This window comes from Micrasema longulum, unplaced genomic scaffold (assembly GCF_059751315.1).
Source record: "Micrasema longulum isolate JH-2025_06_02 unplaced genomic scaffold, ASM5975131v1 h1tg001171l, whole genome shotgun sequence".
Taxonomy (NCBI): domain Eukaryota; kingdom Metazoa; phylum Arthropoda; class Insecta; order Trichoptera; family Brachycentridae; genus Micrasema; species Micrasema longulum.
The window spans coordinates 327,350-346,130 of NW_028278358.1; the positions used below are offsets into that span (position 1 = coordinate 327,350).

At 34.5% G+C, this 18,781-nt stretch overlaps 1 protein-coding gene and 1 long non-coding RNA gene across 2 annotated transcripts in view; one reads left to right on the plus strand and one right to left on the minus strand.

Annotated features, from left to right (window-relative positions):
* Window positions 1–18,781, plus strand: part of mib1 (E3 ubiquitin-protein ligase mind bomb 1) — a 59,409-nt gene that overhangs the window by 9,880 nt on the left and 30,748 nt on the right. Inside the window, exons 9-10 of the mRNA XM_088233990.1 lie at window positions 570–790; window positions 3,546–3,815. Coding sequence (XP_088090116.1) covers window positions 570–790; window positions 3,546–3,815 — 491 coding nt within the window. The remainder of the gene's footprint in view (window positions 1–569; window positions 791–3,545; window positions 3,816–18,781) is intronic.
* LOC148276650 (uncharacterized) lies at window positions 671–18,065 on the minus strand. Its single transcript, XR_015823687.1, has 3 exons — window positions 18,001–18,065; window positions 15,660–15,761; window positions 671–809 (listed from the first exon to the last, which is right to left on the minus strand). It is a non-coding gene; the product is annotated as an uncharacterized LOC148276650 (long non-coding RNA).

An 18,781-nucleotide genomic window follows, 5' to 3' on the forward strand; every position in this document is an offset into this window, starting at 1 on the left:
ACGCATACACACATTCACATACACATGAATACAAACGTCACACAAATAAAATTACTAAACTTCTTTTCTTATATATTATGTGTCATTATATTTACAGTGGATTTTTTTAATTGGCTTTAGTATTGTTAAGATTTTTCTAATTATTTTGTTTATGTAATAGCTGTAAAAATCCCAAATAAAATGAAATAAATAAATAAATAAATAATAAATCGCAAAGTCCAGTTGTCCATTCTGTTTCCATTTGAAAAAACACTTGGATGCTTTTTTGAAGGAAGAAGAACGCAGACAAAAGCTGTACACGAGATATAGACGCACCAGCAAAGACTGCCTGCCTATAACAATAATATTTGGTGTTTTTAAAAACTTCTTGGATTAAATAGATAGTTAGAATTTTTTTGATATAATTTTGTATGTGGCATTCTCATTTTAAATCATCCACTATTATATGCAAATTTAGAGGGTTTTTTTTAAATGGAGATGAATGACCCATAAAATTTAAAAAAAAAGTTTTATTGCAAATAATTTCTTAATTCAATACATTTATTAATCTTAAATTTATTTTTCATCAGGTGAGCGTCTCTCTGCCTTACTGAAGAAGTTGTTCGAGACACACATATCAGGAGACGTGAATGAAGAGTTGGTAAAGTCAGCGGCCAATGGTGATGCTGCCAAGGTGGAGGAAATCCTCGGGGGCACTGGGGCTGGGCCGTCAGGGGCGGGAGCCGCAACCCCCCCGGCCCCTACGCAGGCCAATGTTAACGGAGTGTTTGGGGGGCACACCGCCTTGCAGGTACCTCTACCGCTTATGACTAGAACAAAAAAGAAACATGAGTTTGATGACAACAGGCCTTCCTGCAGTGCGATTCTGAACATTCTTGCAGGGGTAGGGAAAGCGTCGCTAGCACGTAATTAGTACATAAATATTGCACTAGCAACGCAGTTTTTTCCCAATGAGAGCGTTCAGAATATCATCATCATTCCCTTTCCGCACCTAATGGTGCATAGGGCGTTGCGTCGGTACACCAATCGTGGCGTGTCTTGATCATTTTTGTTACATGAAGGTAAGATGATCAGTCTTACGCTTCAGGTACCAGTCCAGGGACGGAAATATTCTAGTGTAAAAACACCCTTTTAAATAAATATTCATATCAACCATGTCGGAAAACGAACCCGAGACCTCTTATTACACCACGAGGCCGACAAAGAATACCAGCCCTGGTGTAATAGGTTAGATGCTTTGCTCATGCACAGGGAAAGTAGTCTTTGTTTTCAAAACATTACACAAAGATATGAATCTAATCAATAACTTCATGAGTTTTCTAATACATAGTACTTCTTGACCACTCTAAATTGGCAATCTAGTGCTAATTTAGAGTGCCTAAGTGCAGTGAAATATCGAGTGAAGGTACCTGAAGTCAAACAAAATTGTTTAAACTTTCCATATGCAATGCTCTTGTAATCTACCAACAAATCATTCACTGCGGCCACATTTAAGTGAATGTTAATTTTTGCACCCGTATAAGGAAAAAGGCACCTCAAAATTATTAAAATCTAAACTACATATAAAGCATTTTAGGGAACTAAAATATACATTAGCGTGCATATATTTTATATTTTAATAATTGTTGACTGTATGTTTCTGTAAAATAAATAAGTTACTAATGAAAAATACATAGAATTAAGAATTGTCCAGAAGGAGTGTAGAATCATATTTGAATACATCGGACTGTGTCCAAAAATTCCCCCACTATGCCTCACTTTCGCCGCGCGAATTCGTGATGTTGCCGCGTAATGTTGCACGATCGGAAAAAATAAAATCATAACACAAATGTAAGGTAAAAAAAAAAAGCAAACTGTTAATTTCTCTAAAATTTTATTGTGCACCCAGAAATATTGATTGACACAACAGAGTAGACAAGTAAAGGGTCATTTAATAAGAGTAATTGAATTAATGAACTTTGAACTTAAAATATAAAACAAATTTTATATTACATAAAACAGATATTTTTAAATCTTGTCAAATAATATTTTATGTTTTAAAGATAATGTCGGTCAAATGTCCACCACAAAGTTGTTTAATCTGAGGTCCCATTTTCATTAGTTCTCTCATTAGATAAACAAAGTACGGTAAAAAAAATTACTACCCTGGCAACACTAACGAAATGTCCATTTTGATTTCTTCGACTGATGGAAATATAATTCAATTTTTCAGTTTATGTATTTGCTAATTACACATTCATTTGCTAATTACACATGAAATGTGATCCCATCCTGTTTTTTTAAGATCCTAGCAGTATTTCTACACTTTAAAAGGACACAACACGGCATAGTTGAATTCAAATCAGGAGTTGCGTACTGAGCAATGTCTACAAAGAAACTAATGGGTCAAAACGTAAAACTACTCATTTATGAGTAGTTTAGTCGCCTTCTATTTGATGCTCGTATGCGGTTTCTGGACTATTCTTAATTCTATGGAAAAATATAAACTTTTATATAAGTTATAAATTTGAAATACATATTTTGATGTAAGTTAGTATGTAATTAATAATAATAATAATAAATGGTTGTTCCATATTGCCTCTAATTTCAATGTTTACAATGTATTTTAAAACTGCATTAATTATTTTCTAATAAAAATGGAAATTTTTAAAGCAGTTGTAACAAACACAACCAAACATTTATTAATACTTACCAAAAAAAATATTTTATTTATTTTAAAAAAAACACGTGTTGCCACATAATGTCATAAGAAAAAAATTTACAAAAATTGTTCACAATGTCCCTGCACTTTAAAAAACTTTATTAGCTTTACGAACAAATTACGCATATAATTAAATACAGATTAAACATAAAAATATTTGCTCTTTCGAATCTGAACCGCGCATGACGCTGACGTGGTCAATAGGAGGAGCCACCCAGACACTATTGGTCAATGTGAGCCCGCCAGAATTTCTAATTAATCAGCTATTTCCTTAGATTCGCGACCCGAATTAGTTATCTTTCAGATCTGGATTTTTAGCAAACCAACAAATTACTATTTTTGTTGATAAACTGTAGATGGGATGGGATTAGTATAAAATATTCCATATACTGATTACAGCTAAAACCTCATAGAGAAAAGTAGAATATTTTGTTGGCTGTCAAAGTTCGGCGCATCAACATCCTTTACAGCCACATTGAACATAAGAAAAAATTTGTCCAAACATTTGTATTTTGGGACCATTTTCTTTTAGTCGTAAATAACCGTGGTAGAAAATAGAAAACACGTGTTAGAGCGGGGTTTGAACCTTCGACCTCCCGGTTCAAAATGCGGGACACAAGCCATTACATCAAAATGTTCACTTTAGCCTGAAGGACTTGCGACCCTGGTACTTTGTCTTCATTACATATCTAGGAGGTGGTCAATATACTGTTACGGGATACAAGTTTGCGTGGGACCCTGTCAAATACCTTCTGGAGATCGATAAACATCACGCGTATATTCCTCTTTTTGATTAGAGTTTTCTCTAATAAAGAATTCACAAAATTAATTATTATGTTTACAGGCCGCATCTCAGAATGGGCATCTGGAGGTGATCCGAGCGCTGGTGCGGCACGGGGCCGACGCGGACGCCGAGGACCGTGATGGCGACCGCGCCGTGCACCATGCCGCTTTCGGGGATGAGGCCGCCGCGCTGCGTCTGCTGCGTCACGCCGGCGCCGACCTCAATGCGCGCAACCGACGCCGCCAGACTGCGCTGCACATCGCCGTCAACAAGGGCCATCTGGCCGTTGTGCGCACCCTGCTGGAGCTGGGCTGCCACCCCAGTCTGCAGGTGAGTGATCTCCTTAAGAATTTGATATTAAGCAATGTATTTTTTATAATTGAACTGTTAATTCTATACGGAGTACAGTGATTGAAATCTCAAATTGAAATTTTGAAAGTCAACAACAACACCAACAGACCATCATGCCGTTTCCCTGTAAGGGTAGGCAAAGAGGATAGAATGCCACAACACTCTATCTTTGCATACAGATCTCGCTTCCTCTACATTCATACATCTTCTCATGCACGCGCGCCGATTATTCCGACTTTTGCCATGTCCATCTTCAAGTATTTGTTGGATTTGATCATGCCATGTCTTTCTCGGTCTTCCTCTATTTCTGCATCCATCAAAATTTACATTGTAAATATTTTTAGCCGTTCTTTCGCTGTCCATTCGTTCTACATGTCCAAACCAAAAGTCACATGAAAAATAAATGCAGGAATTTACATAAAAACATGCAAAAATGCCTTGTAATGCTCCATGCGTCTGTTAAAGATATTTTGTAATCTCAGATAAAATAAGTTAAATAAAACTTTAAATGCTTTAAAACCACTTTAAAGTATTTTATTTTTACTGTAAACCAATAAAATGTTGTGAAGCTAGAACCGCAGGCCTGTCTCCACACAAATTTACATTTGGAGTTTTGTCTGTATTAAATGCCCCTATAAGATTTGTTTTTAGAATTTCTAAGTTTAGTCATATCACTGGTTTCTTCCATCTCCGACAGATCAAATCCGTGCGGAGAAATATTCCTATAGATGCAACTAAAGCTCTTGTAAATGCTTATGTCGTTTCGCGTCTAGATTACTGTAATGGAATATACCCAAATCTCCCAAAATATCAAACTAATAAATTTCAATCTGTTTTCAATGCAGCAGCAAGGCTTATTACAGGAGTAAAAAAAAATAAAAATACTCTCACATCTCACAACATCTTCAAGATTTGCACTGGTTAAAAAGCCCAGAGAGAATAAAATACAAGCTGTGCTGGACAGTATTCAAATCCCTTCATGAAATGGCTCCAAAATACCTATCGGACCTTTGTATTAGGGAAAATACATGTCAAAGAAAATCTACTCTTAGGTCAGCATTTGATTCAGGAAGAGGAAAACTTGTCGAAATCCGGCGCTCCCCAAACACTAAATTTGGAGATCGTGCTTTTGCCGCCGCCGGCCCCTCTGCCTGGAACCAATTGCCTTCAAACTTACGAATCATTGACAGTCCCAGTCAGTTAAGATCCCAACTAAAATCCCACTTCTTTAGACTATCATACCTTCAATTTTAAATCTATAAATATAATATATCACTTAAGTTTAGTTAGAATGTAAGTTTAGATATACAATTGTAAAGCGCCCTTTAGGTGATTTATTACAAAAATGGCGCTATATAAATCAGCCAAATATTATTATTATTATTATCACTCCACTGCTTTGGGAATTACACTGGCTACATTTAGTTTGTATCTACTCTCTGAAGTGGAGCACAAACTCTGCTAGCTCTGCCACTGCTCAGCCCTGCTCCGGAATATAAGAACTATGCACTCCAGATGAACTACCTGACAGATGTTTTACGCTTAGTTCAGCGACATCTACGGCGAGAGGAAAAGTTATACACCTCTACGCAACCCGCGCACTAAATTCGGTTGTACAGATGTTTCGGAAAAAACTTAAAACCCACTTGTTCTCTAAATCATTAGAATAAATCCGTAGCATGTGATAACAAAATGAATTCTTCTACTTAAGCTGTAAATTTTAGGTTAAAATTAGATTAATATTCTCAGAATCACTTTGTACAGCGCCTTTGTGGTATTCTATTACGAAAATGGCGCTATATAAGTAACCCATAATAATAACAAGGCCGGCGGCGGCATCCTTAAATATATATTTTTTTAAATATTTTTTTTTATAAATTACAAAGGGATGGGGAGAGGAATATTTTAGTGAAGGGAATATAAAAGTCTAGGAATTTACAGAGCTTCTGACCTGTCGTTGGCTGGTTTAGGTGGCCACTTAACACACTGTGTAACATTCACCATTTTGCCAAATATAAAAATTTAAATATCCACATTTCATCAATTCTTCCATCTGTTGATTTTAGTGAATACTTCGCCCTGGACGCACGTTGCTTTGAAATTTATTTTTTTTAATTTGGGATTGTGTAAGTACATAAAATACATAGCGTTGGCTGCCGGCTAGTTTGTGTCTTGGGTCTTAATTACTTCATGATCAATAAGTTTATAAAATAAATATAACGCTGTCGGCGTGGAAAAGAGAACGATCTCTTTTGCGTTCTTCTTTAATAATGTTTTTACAGCGCCCTCTGTTGTCGGTCTTGTGCATTGCCCGATGTTCAAGCATTTAAGTTCTTCTTACGCCGCGCCGGCTCTAGCCTTGCGCCGTGAAAAAGTGTGAACGTGAGGGGTTTTCGCACCTTTTCATGGGGTTTGCGCCTTTTCACGGGGTTTGCGCCTTTTCACGGGGTTTGCGCTGTTTCAATGTTTTCAATTTTGAGGGGCATTTTATTTTTTATTAATTTATTTTCATTTTATTTATTAAATAAAAAACAACAGCCATTGCAACAACAAAAAAAAACAATATTTGCAAGTAAACCAAAATTATAGGCCATTTAGAGTTTTATATACCTATATGTAAGTAAATAAATATTTTTATTGAACAATGATTATCAAAAAATATCAGTTTTTTTAAAAACCTTAACGATGAAACCTATCAACCACCTTATCAATTGATGTAAAGTTATCAAGAACGCTCTGGCCTAAAAACCATATTTAAAAATATGTAAAAAAAAAAGTTAAAAAAAAAAAAGTTTTATGTATATAAGTACTCATATACACACATATATATATCATTACATGTATGCATGTATATGTAAATATATATAGGATGATTATTTTAGAATATCAATAATGGTTTTTGAAGGTTTATATAAGAAATAAAAATAATTGTCATTAATTGAAAAATATTTCTATAATAATCCGTAAGAGTTTATTTTTATTTTTATAATCTTGCGAGATGTTACGCGTCGCTATCACGCACGGGCGTGATTCTGAATGAAATCGATGTATTTTATTGACCTTATTTTATTTTAATCGACAACCTGTAATAAAAAAAATTGTAAACGTGAGTAGATTTTCACACGGGCAATCAACTACGATATCAATATTTCATAAGATTTGGCATGATCAGATCAATCAAAATCTTAAATCTCATGTCAAAAGTTAACAAAATCTAAGGTTATGCATAACTAGCTAGGATTTTATGCTAAGATATATGCATGTCTTGGCGTTCAATTTTTTCTATCTTGTAGTCGTAGCGATAAAAATAAGATTTTTTAATAATTATTTGCTGTCAATATTTAAAGGTGTTTTTATATTATGAACAATATTTTTTTAAAGGCGTTTATCCACCATTGTTTAAACAGCGCAGTGTTGGAATCGTGTAATATTTTTTATTTGTTTTACTCGATAAAAGAAAGATTTGAAAGGGATATTTAAAGGAGCGTGATCAGGTATTGGGTTTTACATCAACACCCCTTTCTTTCGCCCATCGCCTGCCGCCCAGTCGAGGCGAGCAACGTCAGCGCTGTAAAATCCCCCGTTCTCGCTCGGCGCACAATTTTAAATAAGACCCTGTCTTAAAGAGAAGAGTTCACGTCTCGAGAGACGTTCTTCCATTAGTCAAACATCATCCTGCCTCGGGTCCTCCGCCCCCTCACCCGAAAAGGAATAAAATGCTATTTTATATCCCCTGCAACGACCGGCGTATGGTCGGCCCGTTTTTGCCTCCCGTCACTTCACCTCTGCTCCAGTCTGTCCCCTTCTTCTCAATTACGTCATTCCCGAGCCATCGCTGACGTCACGACGGGTATAACAACAGCTGCGGAGGGGTATCTACGAGTGTCAACTAGCGCGGAGTGGCCTACACTCCAACACGTAGAAATAAAACGATCATGAAGAGTTTGAGCGAGTTTGCTCGGCCATTTCGGCGCCCCCTCGACTGTCTGTCTAAACTTCCCGGATGAAGTGGACAGTTATTAAGATGGCCTCGTTTTTCAGTCGTGTGCTTTTTCGAATAAAAATACGTCTGTGGCTCAATCGCAAATAACTATCGACGTGCTTAAAAACATGCTAAGCATTTGAGCGATCAGTATGAACAATAACGAACATGCTTAAGTTATGGATTTTTTTTTCTTTTATTTATTAAAAGAAAACAACAGCTTTTACAACAAAAAAATAAATATTAACAAATAAACCAAAATTATAGGCTAATTATAGTTTTCTATACATTAATAAATACAATGTCAAAAAAAGAAGAAAATAAGCGTACATTGAAATAGCCACTCCGCATCATTCCACACGTAAAAAAATAAATAAAATATTACAATAATAATGAAATAATAAAAAAAATAAAAGAAAAGGTTTTTTGTTCACTCGGACTTAAAAATCCTTTCGCCGGCGGATCCATACGGAGTAATACGGAGCTGTCAGTCCTCCCTTCTTCCTTCTTTCAAACAGGAGAAAATAATTACAATATTATAAAGTATACAAAAAAATAAAATATTAGGTAGGTACAGTTAGATTAAATTATAATTATTATTTTTAATTAGGGTGCTAGCATTTTCTTTAAATTTGTTTAAAGTGAGGAAATATATATCTATTTCAGCAAAAAACGTGTTATAATTATTTACAATTCTGGGCAAAGATGCATTCTCATTATTATTCGTGCTTGAAATATCATCATGAAATAATTGTTGCAGCCGAATTGTACGTTGAGGGATACGAACATTAATTTTCTCAAGCAGTTGAGGGCAATCTAAGTTGTTATTGCACATTTTGTAAAGGAAAACGGTATCATTGACGATTCTTCTAGAGAATCTAGATTGTAAGGTATTGATTTTGTGATGTACTGTAGCTTCTTTATAGTTATTGAAATGTAAATATTAACGATAGTTTAGGTGATTCAATTTTTTTTTTTGAATTCTTTTAATTCTTGAAATAGATTTGGAATATTGGGGAGACCAGACAGTGGAACAATATTCAAGGATACTGCGTACATGTGCAAAATATAGTGTTTTTAATGTCTGTGGATTGTTAAAAGGCTTACAGACTCTTATTATAAAGCCCAATGTTTTGAAAGCTTTGCTTACTGTCTTCTCTATATGGTCTTCATATGGCAATTTTTTATCCAAATATACACCAAGGTCACGAATACAGTCTTCTTCAGTAATTTTGCATACATTTATAAGGTAAAAGGATGGTATTATTATCTTATTTCTGGTAAAGGTCACTTTGTAGCATTTTGAGACATTTTCTACCGCAGTCATAAGTCAACGCGGGTGTAATGTCTAAGTCAACGCTCGTGTCGGTGTGTTTTTTGTTTTCTCGTAAATAAATACAGTTTATTATCGAAAAATCGGCGTTTACTGCAAAAAGTAATACAATATATTGCATTAGTAAAATAGTAAGAAGTATCTAATTCAAAAAAGTGAAAATTTAATTACAATTATTATGGCGACTGCTTTTCTTGACATTTGGCTTGCCAACTGCCGGCTAAATGCAATAAATAGCATGATAAATAATAAATAAAAATATCAGCTTTGGAATATTTTCCATATTTACACCGGAGAAATTCAAATATGTAATTGCGCAGCAGGATTGTACGTCGCGAAACGTAAATATTTTGACATTTAATATTAGGTGTTCACAGTTGTTGCATTGTGATCGTAATTACGTTATCACGATGCTTATTAGCACGTCGATACTTATTTGTGATTGAGCTACTGGTATTATAATGAATCGCTGTAAACTCAATAAAACCACGTCATTTATTTTGTAAAAAAATGAAATATTAGTAATAATAATTAAAAACTGACTGACTAGTTGCGATTTGATTAAAATTAATTCTACATATTGCGATAATTTAGACATAAACGGGATGCATAAATTATTTGACGGGTATTTCTACCACTTTGAGGCGATACAAGTGTGCGTATGTTCCTATACGTACACGGTGTAGGTAAGTATTACAACGACAGAAATGTGCGATGGCTTGATCCTTGTCAAGTAAAGCGCTTGTGTAAAGCACAGATTATCCGTTCTGCCGTCTGACAGACACGCGTGACGCAGGAAGGGTCACCGTCTACCTTGTGACGTCACGTGTGACGTCTCCCCCCGTCTTCCTCGTCTCCCCGTCTCCCAGGTGCGACATTCACCATCTGTCTTCATCGGACACGATTATTAGTATTCTTTCATCATTCATCACTAGAAATAACGCGGATATATGTTCCGAGTTCTGATTTATGGCAGCGCGAATATTGGATTCCCGGATATAATATGATTTATGTCTATCCCTACCTGAACAAATGTGTATACTAAATTAAGATTGTTTAGGTACCGAACTGATATTTCGCGGGCGAACAATACGTAAACAATCATGAGACATGTCCGACAGGTTATTTGTCAAACGAAATACATGTATTAACATCTTAAATGCACGGTTAGCTGTGGCGTGCGTTCCATATGGGCAACTAAGCAGTTCCTAGCTTTAGATTATTACAAACATATTGATAACACCAAAATTTTAATACTAAATGTGCGAAAAATTTTATTAACAGTTTTTGAAAATCGCGTGAATTGAGAGGAAGCGCAGTCTGACTTTTCTGCATACAAACATATTCCCGTATTTTCTTCCCGGATTGTGGCACTAGAGCAATGTCTTTTTTACACAATATAGAAATTTAACACGAGTGTGCTCCTATCGTTTTGCTTTTTTTTATAAATGTTTTAATATGGGCCTTAACCACGCTTGCCTATTTTACAATCCATCAGGTTCTCGACGTCCTGGACGTTCACTGCTGACTGTTCGTCGGCAGTTTATGTCAGAACTTCGGGATGAGAACATGACTTGGGAGGACGCGAAGGAGTTGGCAGCCGATAGAGATGCGTGGAGGCTCTCTGTGGATACCATAAGCTCCAACTAGGGAGCGGACATGGAATGAAGATTTACTATGGGAACTAGAACCACCCAAAAACCTTTGAAAGTGCCCAGTTTTACGGTTGTCTTTTTCGCGTAGTAACGGAGAGGCATTAAAAAAAATATATTTTCTAAATATATATATATATTTATATTTATATTTTTTTTATTCCAGTAAAATGGCTATATAGTGCAGAGCTAATTCTACCATATGAAACAAAATTTTATATTAGAAGCACTTATGGTGGTCTCAGCATATCCCGCTATCGCTCGAACAAGAGTGAATGGACCCACCCTGCAGTGGCTAGGAGAAGCGCGTTATTAGAGAAAAAGAAACGTCCATATTGACGGCATTTGAAAGAAACGTCAATATAATACATAAAAGTCCTTAAATTTTACGTCCCAGTTTTTAAATAGTCAATACAAGTACCTACCGTACTTAAAACTATTTAAGGTTTTATAATTTTAAACAAGATGGAAGTTTTCAAATACTTAATTAAGCTCGATGTAAACAAAGGTGCAGGCAGTGATGGGATTCCACCTTTATTCATTGTACGCTGTGCGCAATCTCTCGTGACTCTGCCGACTTTACTTTTCAACAGATCACTTAAAGAAGGAATTTTTCCTCAAAAGTTTAAGAAAGCACTTGTCATTCCAATACACAAGTCGGGAGCAAAAAAATTAGCCAAAAACTATCGCCCAATCTCAATTTTGTCGGTATTTAGTAAACTTTTTGAAAAAATAATATATATCCCCTGATTTTGAAATATATCCCAAATCACCAACACGGTTTCCTAAAACAACGGTCAGTTTGATCAAATCTTACAATTTTCATAGATTTTGCTATGCAAAACTTGTGTAGTAATAATCAGACAGATGTCATATACACCAACTATTCCAAAGCATTTGACAGGGTGAATCATCAAATTTTAATTAATAAATTACGGTGGATGGGTACCCACGGGGAATTACTCAGATGGTTTACATCATACCTTAGGTTACAAAGTGTAATTATTGAAGGCTATAATACACACTTTGTAACCATACCTTCTGGTGTACCACAAGGTTTTCACCTTGGCCCTCTACTATTTAATGCATATACTTATGACATAAACAAATGTTTTAAATATTGTAAATTCATCTCTTTTGCTGATGACATGAAAATTTACGCCTGCATTTAATCTCACACTGACTGCAAAAATGCAAGAAGATCTCGACAGGCTTTTTCAGTATTGTAATCAAAATTTACTGGAATTAAATATTAGTAAATGTCATTCATTTTGTATTTCGTGTAAACAAACGACGATCAGCTTTCCTTACTTTTTCAATAATACCCCGATCTCTAACAGACAGTAAAATTTGCGACTTAGGTGTTATTATTGATACGAAACTAATGTTTAATATTCGTATTGAATCAGTCCTGAAAAAAATATATAAAATGGTCGGACTTATTACGCGAGTATCGAAACCATCTAAACATGCAGAGACATATGAAAAACTCTACAAAACATTTGTTCGTCCCCAGCTAGAATACTGTACACCTATGTGGTCACCTTACTATAATGTAAGTATTAATAGACTAGAAAGGGTCTAAATTTTTTTTTTAAGCAGGTCGACTACCGGTAAAATATTAACTTCTCTAACCATGCTGAAAGTATGCATAAAGCAAGCATGGTACATGGAATAAACTCTCTTAAAAATCGAAGAATAATGTTAGACCAGTTATTTTTATTCAAATTAATAAATAATAAAATTGATTCTCCTAACCTACTTGAAAGACTTCCATTCCGTGTGCCATCTAGACCGACGAGGCAAAATCTTCTGTTTTACACAGAAAACGCGTCAACAAATTATTTTAAACAATCTACAATACCTAGAATATGCGCCCAATATAACTATATATTTACCGAGGCTAAAATTTTTTGTGACAATGTTTGTAAGTTTAGGTCAAAAATTATAGAAATTTTGAGAGAAGCAGATATTTAACATTATATACATATTTTTTCATTTCGTTTCTTTTACATTTATTATATTGAACATAATTTAAATTATTGTATTAAGTGTAAACAATTTTTTTGGTGTGTGCATGAGTTTCTTACACTAATATACAAAGAAATTGGCAATATTTGTGTACATACTGTTTGTTTACCTAATAAAATAAATAAAATGCAATAAAGGGCACGTAAAGGATGGAATGTATTCCTTTATAATGTTTGTCTCGCTATTTGTGTACAAATTGTTATCAATTATTTTTGTTGTTTTTTGATAGACACATACATACAGACATGTGTTATTTTATTTATTTATTTTATTATTGTAATTTGCAAACATGTAAATTGTTTTCGGTCGATATTATCGCGTTTCAGTAGAAGGTTTCAATGAAAGAAGAAAAATATACCTATTTGGATTTGAAAACAGATATATTCTTAAAATGTCCTTGAACTAGTACATATATAGGTAGGCGTACTTTACAAAATAAACGCAATTAAGTGGTCTTTTTTGCAAAAAAGTAACGTGAATTTAATATCGTAACCAGCCGTGTTAATGAATAGTTTATAAAATCCATGTTTTAAACATTTTAATCTTTTTTTACACGACTCGTTAATGGTCTACCGGGGGAAATTGTCATCTGGCAAAAAGCCCAGCCGTAGTTAACGTTATATTTTTAACAAAGTTGAATAAAAGCAGGCTATCGGTGTTTGTTCGAGGAATAATCCTAAATATTTAGACAGGTCTTCAAGTGTCAAATTAAATCGAAGCATCAAACTGTCAGGACAGGTAAGCATCGATCAAATTTGGAAAAATCTTTGTAGCAAACATTATATTCAACATTTCTTTCGGTTTGCAGGAAGATTTCTCGTGATTTTTGTTCGATATAAATTTGGAAGTAAGCACGTAACGTAATAATACGTAGATTTGGAATAGTTCATAAATCACAACCATTTGTAGCATTTTCGTGTTTCTCACAGATTGCGCCCCTCGATAATCTCTTTAATGGGAGCTTCTCGGGTCGAGATAATATCGCGGGGGGGTGTAATGCCCCTCACATACCTACTGCCGCTAGCTGCTAAATGAGAAATGAAACGAAGGAAGCGAAATAATGGAACGAGTGAAGGCACGATCTGACTGAGGCATTGATCAAGCATAGTTTGGTAGTTGCATAGTTCAAGTGACGCGTTGCATCCACAGATTGCCCCGCATTCCTTCACCCGTTTTTCAGTGCCTTTAGAGTCGCGAAACTCGAAGGAGAATTATGGTCAGGAAGTGAGATTGCTACTATTGAGTCAGTGTCGCTTCAGAAATATTTCTTTCGGAAAATCGAACATTAGCTGTGCAGCGATCGCGTTGATGGTGGTGGAAACATATATCATTCTTTGGCGAACTGTACACCGAGATAAATTATTACTGGCTGTAATTATTTCGTTGTTAGTTTAAAATATTTTTTATCTTGTAAATGCGATAGGGAGTATTTTTATCCTTATTTGTTTATACATTTTTATAAACCACTTTAATTTTTTTAAATTACACTTCGACCGGTTTCGAGGTTACTACCTCATCGTCAGGTTAAATTAGTTAAAAAAGTGGTTTATACAAATTTATAAACAAATAAGTGTAAAATGTCATACCACAAAGTGAAAAATGTTTTTGATAACAATAGTATTTTTATCATTTGAAGTTTAACTTTTCACGTCGATATTGATGTTTTTAACGCCCTGCAGTATCGTTTGTGTGAACACTACTCAAGGACAGTAGGTTATTATTATTACTACTAGCAATAAATATAATGAATTAATACTACTTTTGATTAAGAGTTTACTTCCGAGTAATTCTTGCTCGCGGAGTGTAACGAATTGAATTAAAGTTTCCTCTCGGGATTCGTTCTCCATTCGCCATTCAGCCGACCCCTCTCTTTACCCGGGACGTGGTAGAACCAAATTTCGGACCCAGGGTCTGATACATTAGAGAGTATCACGAGAAAACCATCGGCGACTAGTTGATGCATAACGGAAGGGAAAATTGGACTTATTAAATATTTATTTATTTTGTTTTATAAGGCAATTCAACAGATTTACATAATACATATACTATGTAGGATTTTCTTGGTCGGTATTAGGGTGAAGCTCCCACACCGGTTGGAGATGAACAGAAAAATCGATTTTGAGGCTTAATGCGTATTAAAATACAGAACTCGGTTATGTAGCGCGAGAGTAACGGCGATGACGAATGGACCGGGCTGACTGAACTGAACTGACCGACCACACCCTGTGGTCTTTTTATGGGTCACGTTTTTTTTTGACATCTCTATTGCGGAGATGAATTTAATGTTCTCCAGAACGTTGCTTTGAATTTGTCATCCGATTTCGTTAGGAGTTAACGTCCTGTGTGTAATAATGTTGATTTATTGATTGATTTGGTGTTTATTTTGTAGAACTCCATATTTAAACTTATAATTAGAAATCAAACACTGATTTGAGTCTACTGAACACTTTATTTTATGTTGACGAATGTTGTCAACATGTCAACATTCGTTTGAAAATGCCCTAACAAGGCGAAACAATTGTCACTTAGTTTTTATTTTTATATTTGTAAAAATAAAATAAAGTGTTCAGTAGACTCAAATGAGTGTTTGATTTCTAATTATAAGTTTAATAATGTTGATCTTGCACAGTATAATGTATTGTGTTAAATAGAAAGTACTACGTTTCTCTTTCGGGTCTACGCTCTTAATTTCTGGTGAAATCATTCGACGCGTGCGTGTCTCATCGATCTATGGATATCGTACCCACACGTTAAAAAACAATGCGATTTGAAGGTATTTTTCCATACAATTCCTCATCCATAGATCTAAAGTTAAATGTACTTACGTTTATTTCTCGACTGCCTTTCATGCGCTAGCGCTGGGCCGATTCGACATCTGCGAGAATTCCTCCGTGCTGCTGAGTTTATGGTCGCCTTTAGCCCGAAACCTGAAAATTCAGGTTACTAAAAAACAGAAAATCGAGGTACTTAAAATCCAGATTACATTTCTGAATTGGTTTAATGTATGTATTCATATTATGGTCAACCGTCCCGACTATTTGTTTTTTTTTTAGTTAAGGCATCTGTGTAGATCCAATATCTTATTCGTTATTTTAACTGGTATAGTTTTCAAGAATAATAAATTATTAAATACAAAGTCACCCAGGGCCCCGATTGCAATGGTAAGTTAACAGAGTTATCTTCGACTGTCTATAAAAGAAAAACGATATTTGTGTACAAAAATGAATATATTTGCATGAACTTTTCCTCATACCTAAATGCAGAACAAATTTTACAGAAAATGCTACGATTTACCGTATTATGGATACTTATAACAGGAAATTTAACGACATAGACATAGACAAAACTGCTATAGGTAATACATTGTCTTTGTCCGCATCCTCCTCTCCGTTCATCTCTATCCCTACATAAACATAAGTTTTATAGTGAGAAGATCTTTTAACATAATTATGCATCCCCGTACTGCGGGCCAACTGTTTGTGACACCCGGTTTTTATTATTCAAATAACTTCTATCAAATTTATAATACGTTATTCTTATTTATATATTATGTAGGTGCATATAATATGTATTCGTATGTTCGTTTAGAACCAAAGTACGCGTATTGACACACCTACCTTGTTTTATTGTTGACATTACATCGTATTCACTGCATTTTGTGGTTACCTACCGCATTGTATGGGCCTCGTTGCACATTATTCATTCAGTGTGTATCAATTAAATTTAAAAATAAAATAATCAATTAAATCTTAAAATAAAATGCTTTTTTTTTTAGAATAAGGTTTTGAAATTTAGCATACTTTTAAAAAATACAATTTATAACATTTCTTGATTTGAATATTTACAAAAAGGTTTCGAAAGTAGGTATAAATTATTAAAAAAAAAAAAAATCTAACTTCTTACCAAGCTCTTTCCTGTACCCTTTTTAATATAATTACATGTTTTAAATTGTTATTTTTTTACGCACCCACACACACGCACACTCTCCCTCATTCATTCACACATACACACATTCACATACACACACACATGAATACAAACGTCACACACATACAATTACGTAAACTATTTTCTTATATTTAAATTTATTTCAACAGAGAGGGAAAATTTTTTTTTGAGAAGGGAATATGGAAGTCTAGGCATTTACAGGGCTTATGACCTGTCATTGGCTGTATTATCTACGAGCTGAACCCGGCAATGCTTTGCTATTGCTAGATTTAAGAACTTGCTAAATATATTAAATTAACACAATCGAAAGTTTGATATCAATTACTGTATTTAGTCCAATTTAGATATGAACGTATACATTATTATTTGTGTGTTTCAGTTTAGATAAATTGAGAGGACAGAGAATTTTGATAAATAGGTGTTCGAACATTGTTTTCCGGTCACTCTCTTGCAGATGCCTCCCCGATATTGTGCGAAAAAGACAGACCTTTTGTTAGAATAGACAAAATCGACGTTTCGCTGTACCGTTTTCCGCAACTCAAAACTGAACCGATTTTGTTATTTTTTTAGACAGTATCAGAATAAAATTTTCTGTAGCGGTATGTTTTGCATTTTTCAAAAATAGTTATATTTGTATACCGTGCGCCTTGCGCCCGAAGACAGCAGATAAAACTGTGTTTTTTTATGGGTTTAGATGGTTCAAGTTCCCATAGTAAACTATTTTTTAAAAAACGAAACAAAATAGGGACACGCCAATGGTAAATATCTATAATATGTAAAAAAGAGCTCTGTGCTAGTTTGGACATGTAGAGCGAATGAACAACGAAAGAACGGCTAAAAATATTTACAGTGCGAATGTCCATGGATGCAGAAATAACGTGAGTAACAGCGGAAGACCGTGAAAAATGTGGCATGACCAAATCCAACAAATAATTGAAGATAGACATGGTAAAAGTCGGAATAATCGGCGCGCGTGCTATAGGAAGCGAGATCTGAATGCGAAGATAGAGTGGTGTGGCGTTTTATTCTCTCTGCCTACCCTTACGGAGGAAGCGGCGTGATAGTTTGTTGTTGTTGTTGTTGTTATTGTTATTGTTATTGTAAAAAAAAACATTTCTCTAGTGCCATAATGCAGAGAGAAAATACGTGAATACGTTTGTATGAAGAAAAGTCAGACCGCGTTTCCTCTAAAGATTAAACATAATTAAGTATACTTACAAAAATTCACCATTTTTTTTGTAAAAACCGTTCGGATAAATGTCAAAAAGATGTTGTAACTTTTCATTGGTAAGTAGGTACTTGTTTATGATCGAATTCCAAATCTAGAAGTAGTATAATATATTCAAATATTTCATTTAAGTAGGTACCCAAGTACTTGTTTGTGTTCGAATTCCAAAACATAAAATAATCAATTATTTTCAAATAAAGGATTCTTTTAGCAAATGTCAAACCCTGCTCAGCGATTTTCAAAAATGTATAGAATGTCAGTCGATATTATTTTAGTTTAACCAAAAATCCAGTTAAAAAAAAAATAGTAAAAATTATAAGGAATTCAATTAAATAATCTGATTGGGATCCATAAAAAAACCAATGTTGTTTGTAAACATTCAAAAACAAACTTTTTTATACACAAAAAATATCATCTATCCATTTTTTTATATCCGCATTCTCGGCGAATGCAACCCCGGCGATGGATAAAAAAAAACATATACGCTCCTAACTTTTTTTGTACTCAATAAATTAAAAAATGTATGTGCTATAAACCTTCTCGCGGCAAATGTGTACATTTATCTGAAAACCGCACGTAAATCGGTCCGGTAGTTATCGAGTCCATCGAGGACAACCATTCGAACATTGCCTTTTATGTATATAGATTATTAGATTTGTTTAATAGGTTGGTATTGTTAATATATTTCTACTTATTTTTTTATGTAATAGCTGTAAAAATCCCAAATAAAATAAAATAAATAAATAAATAAACATTTCAAGTATCTTCGTC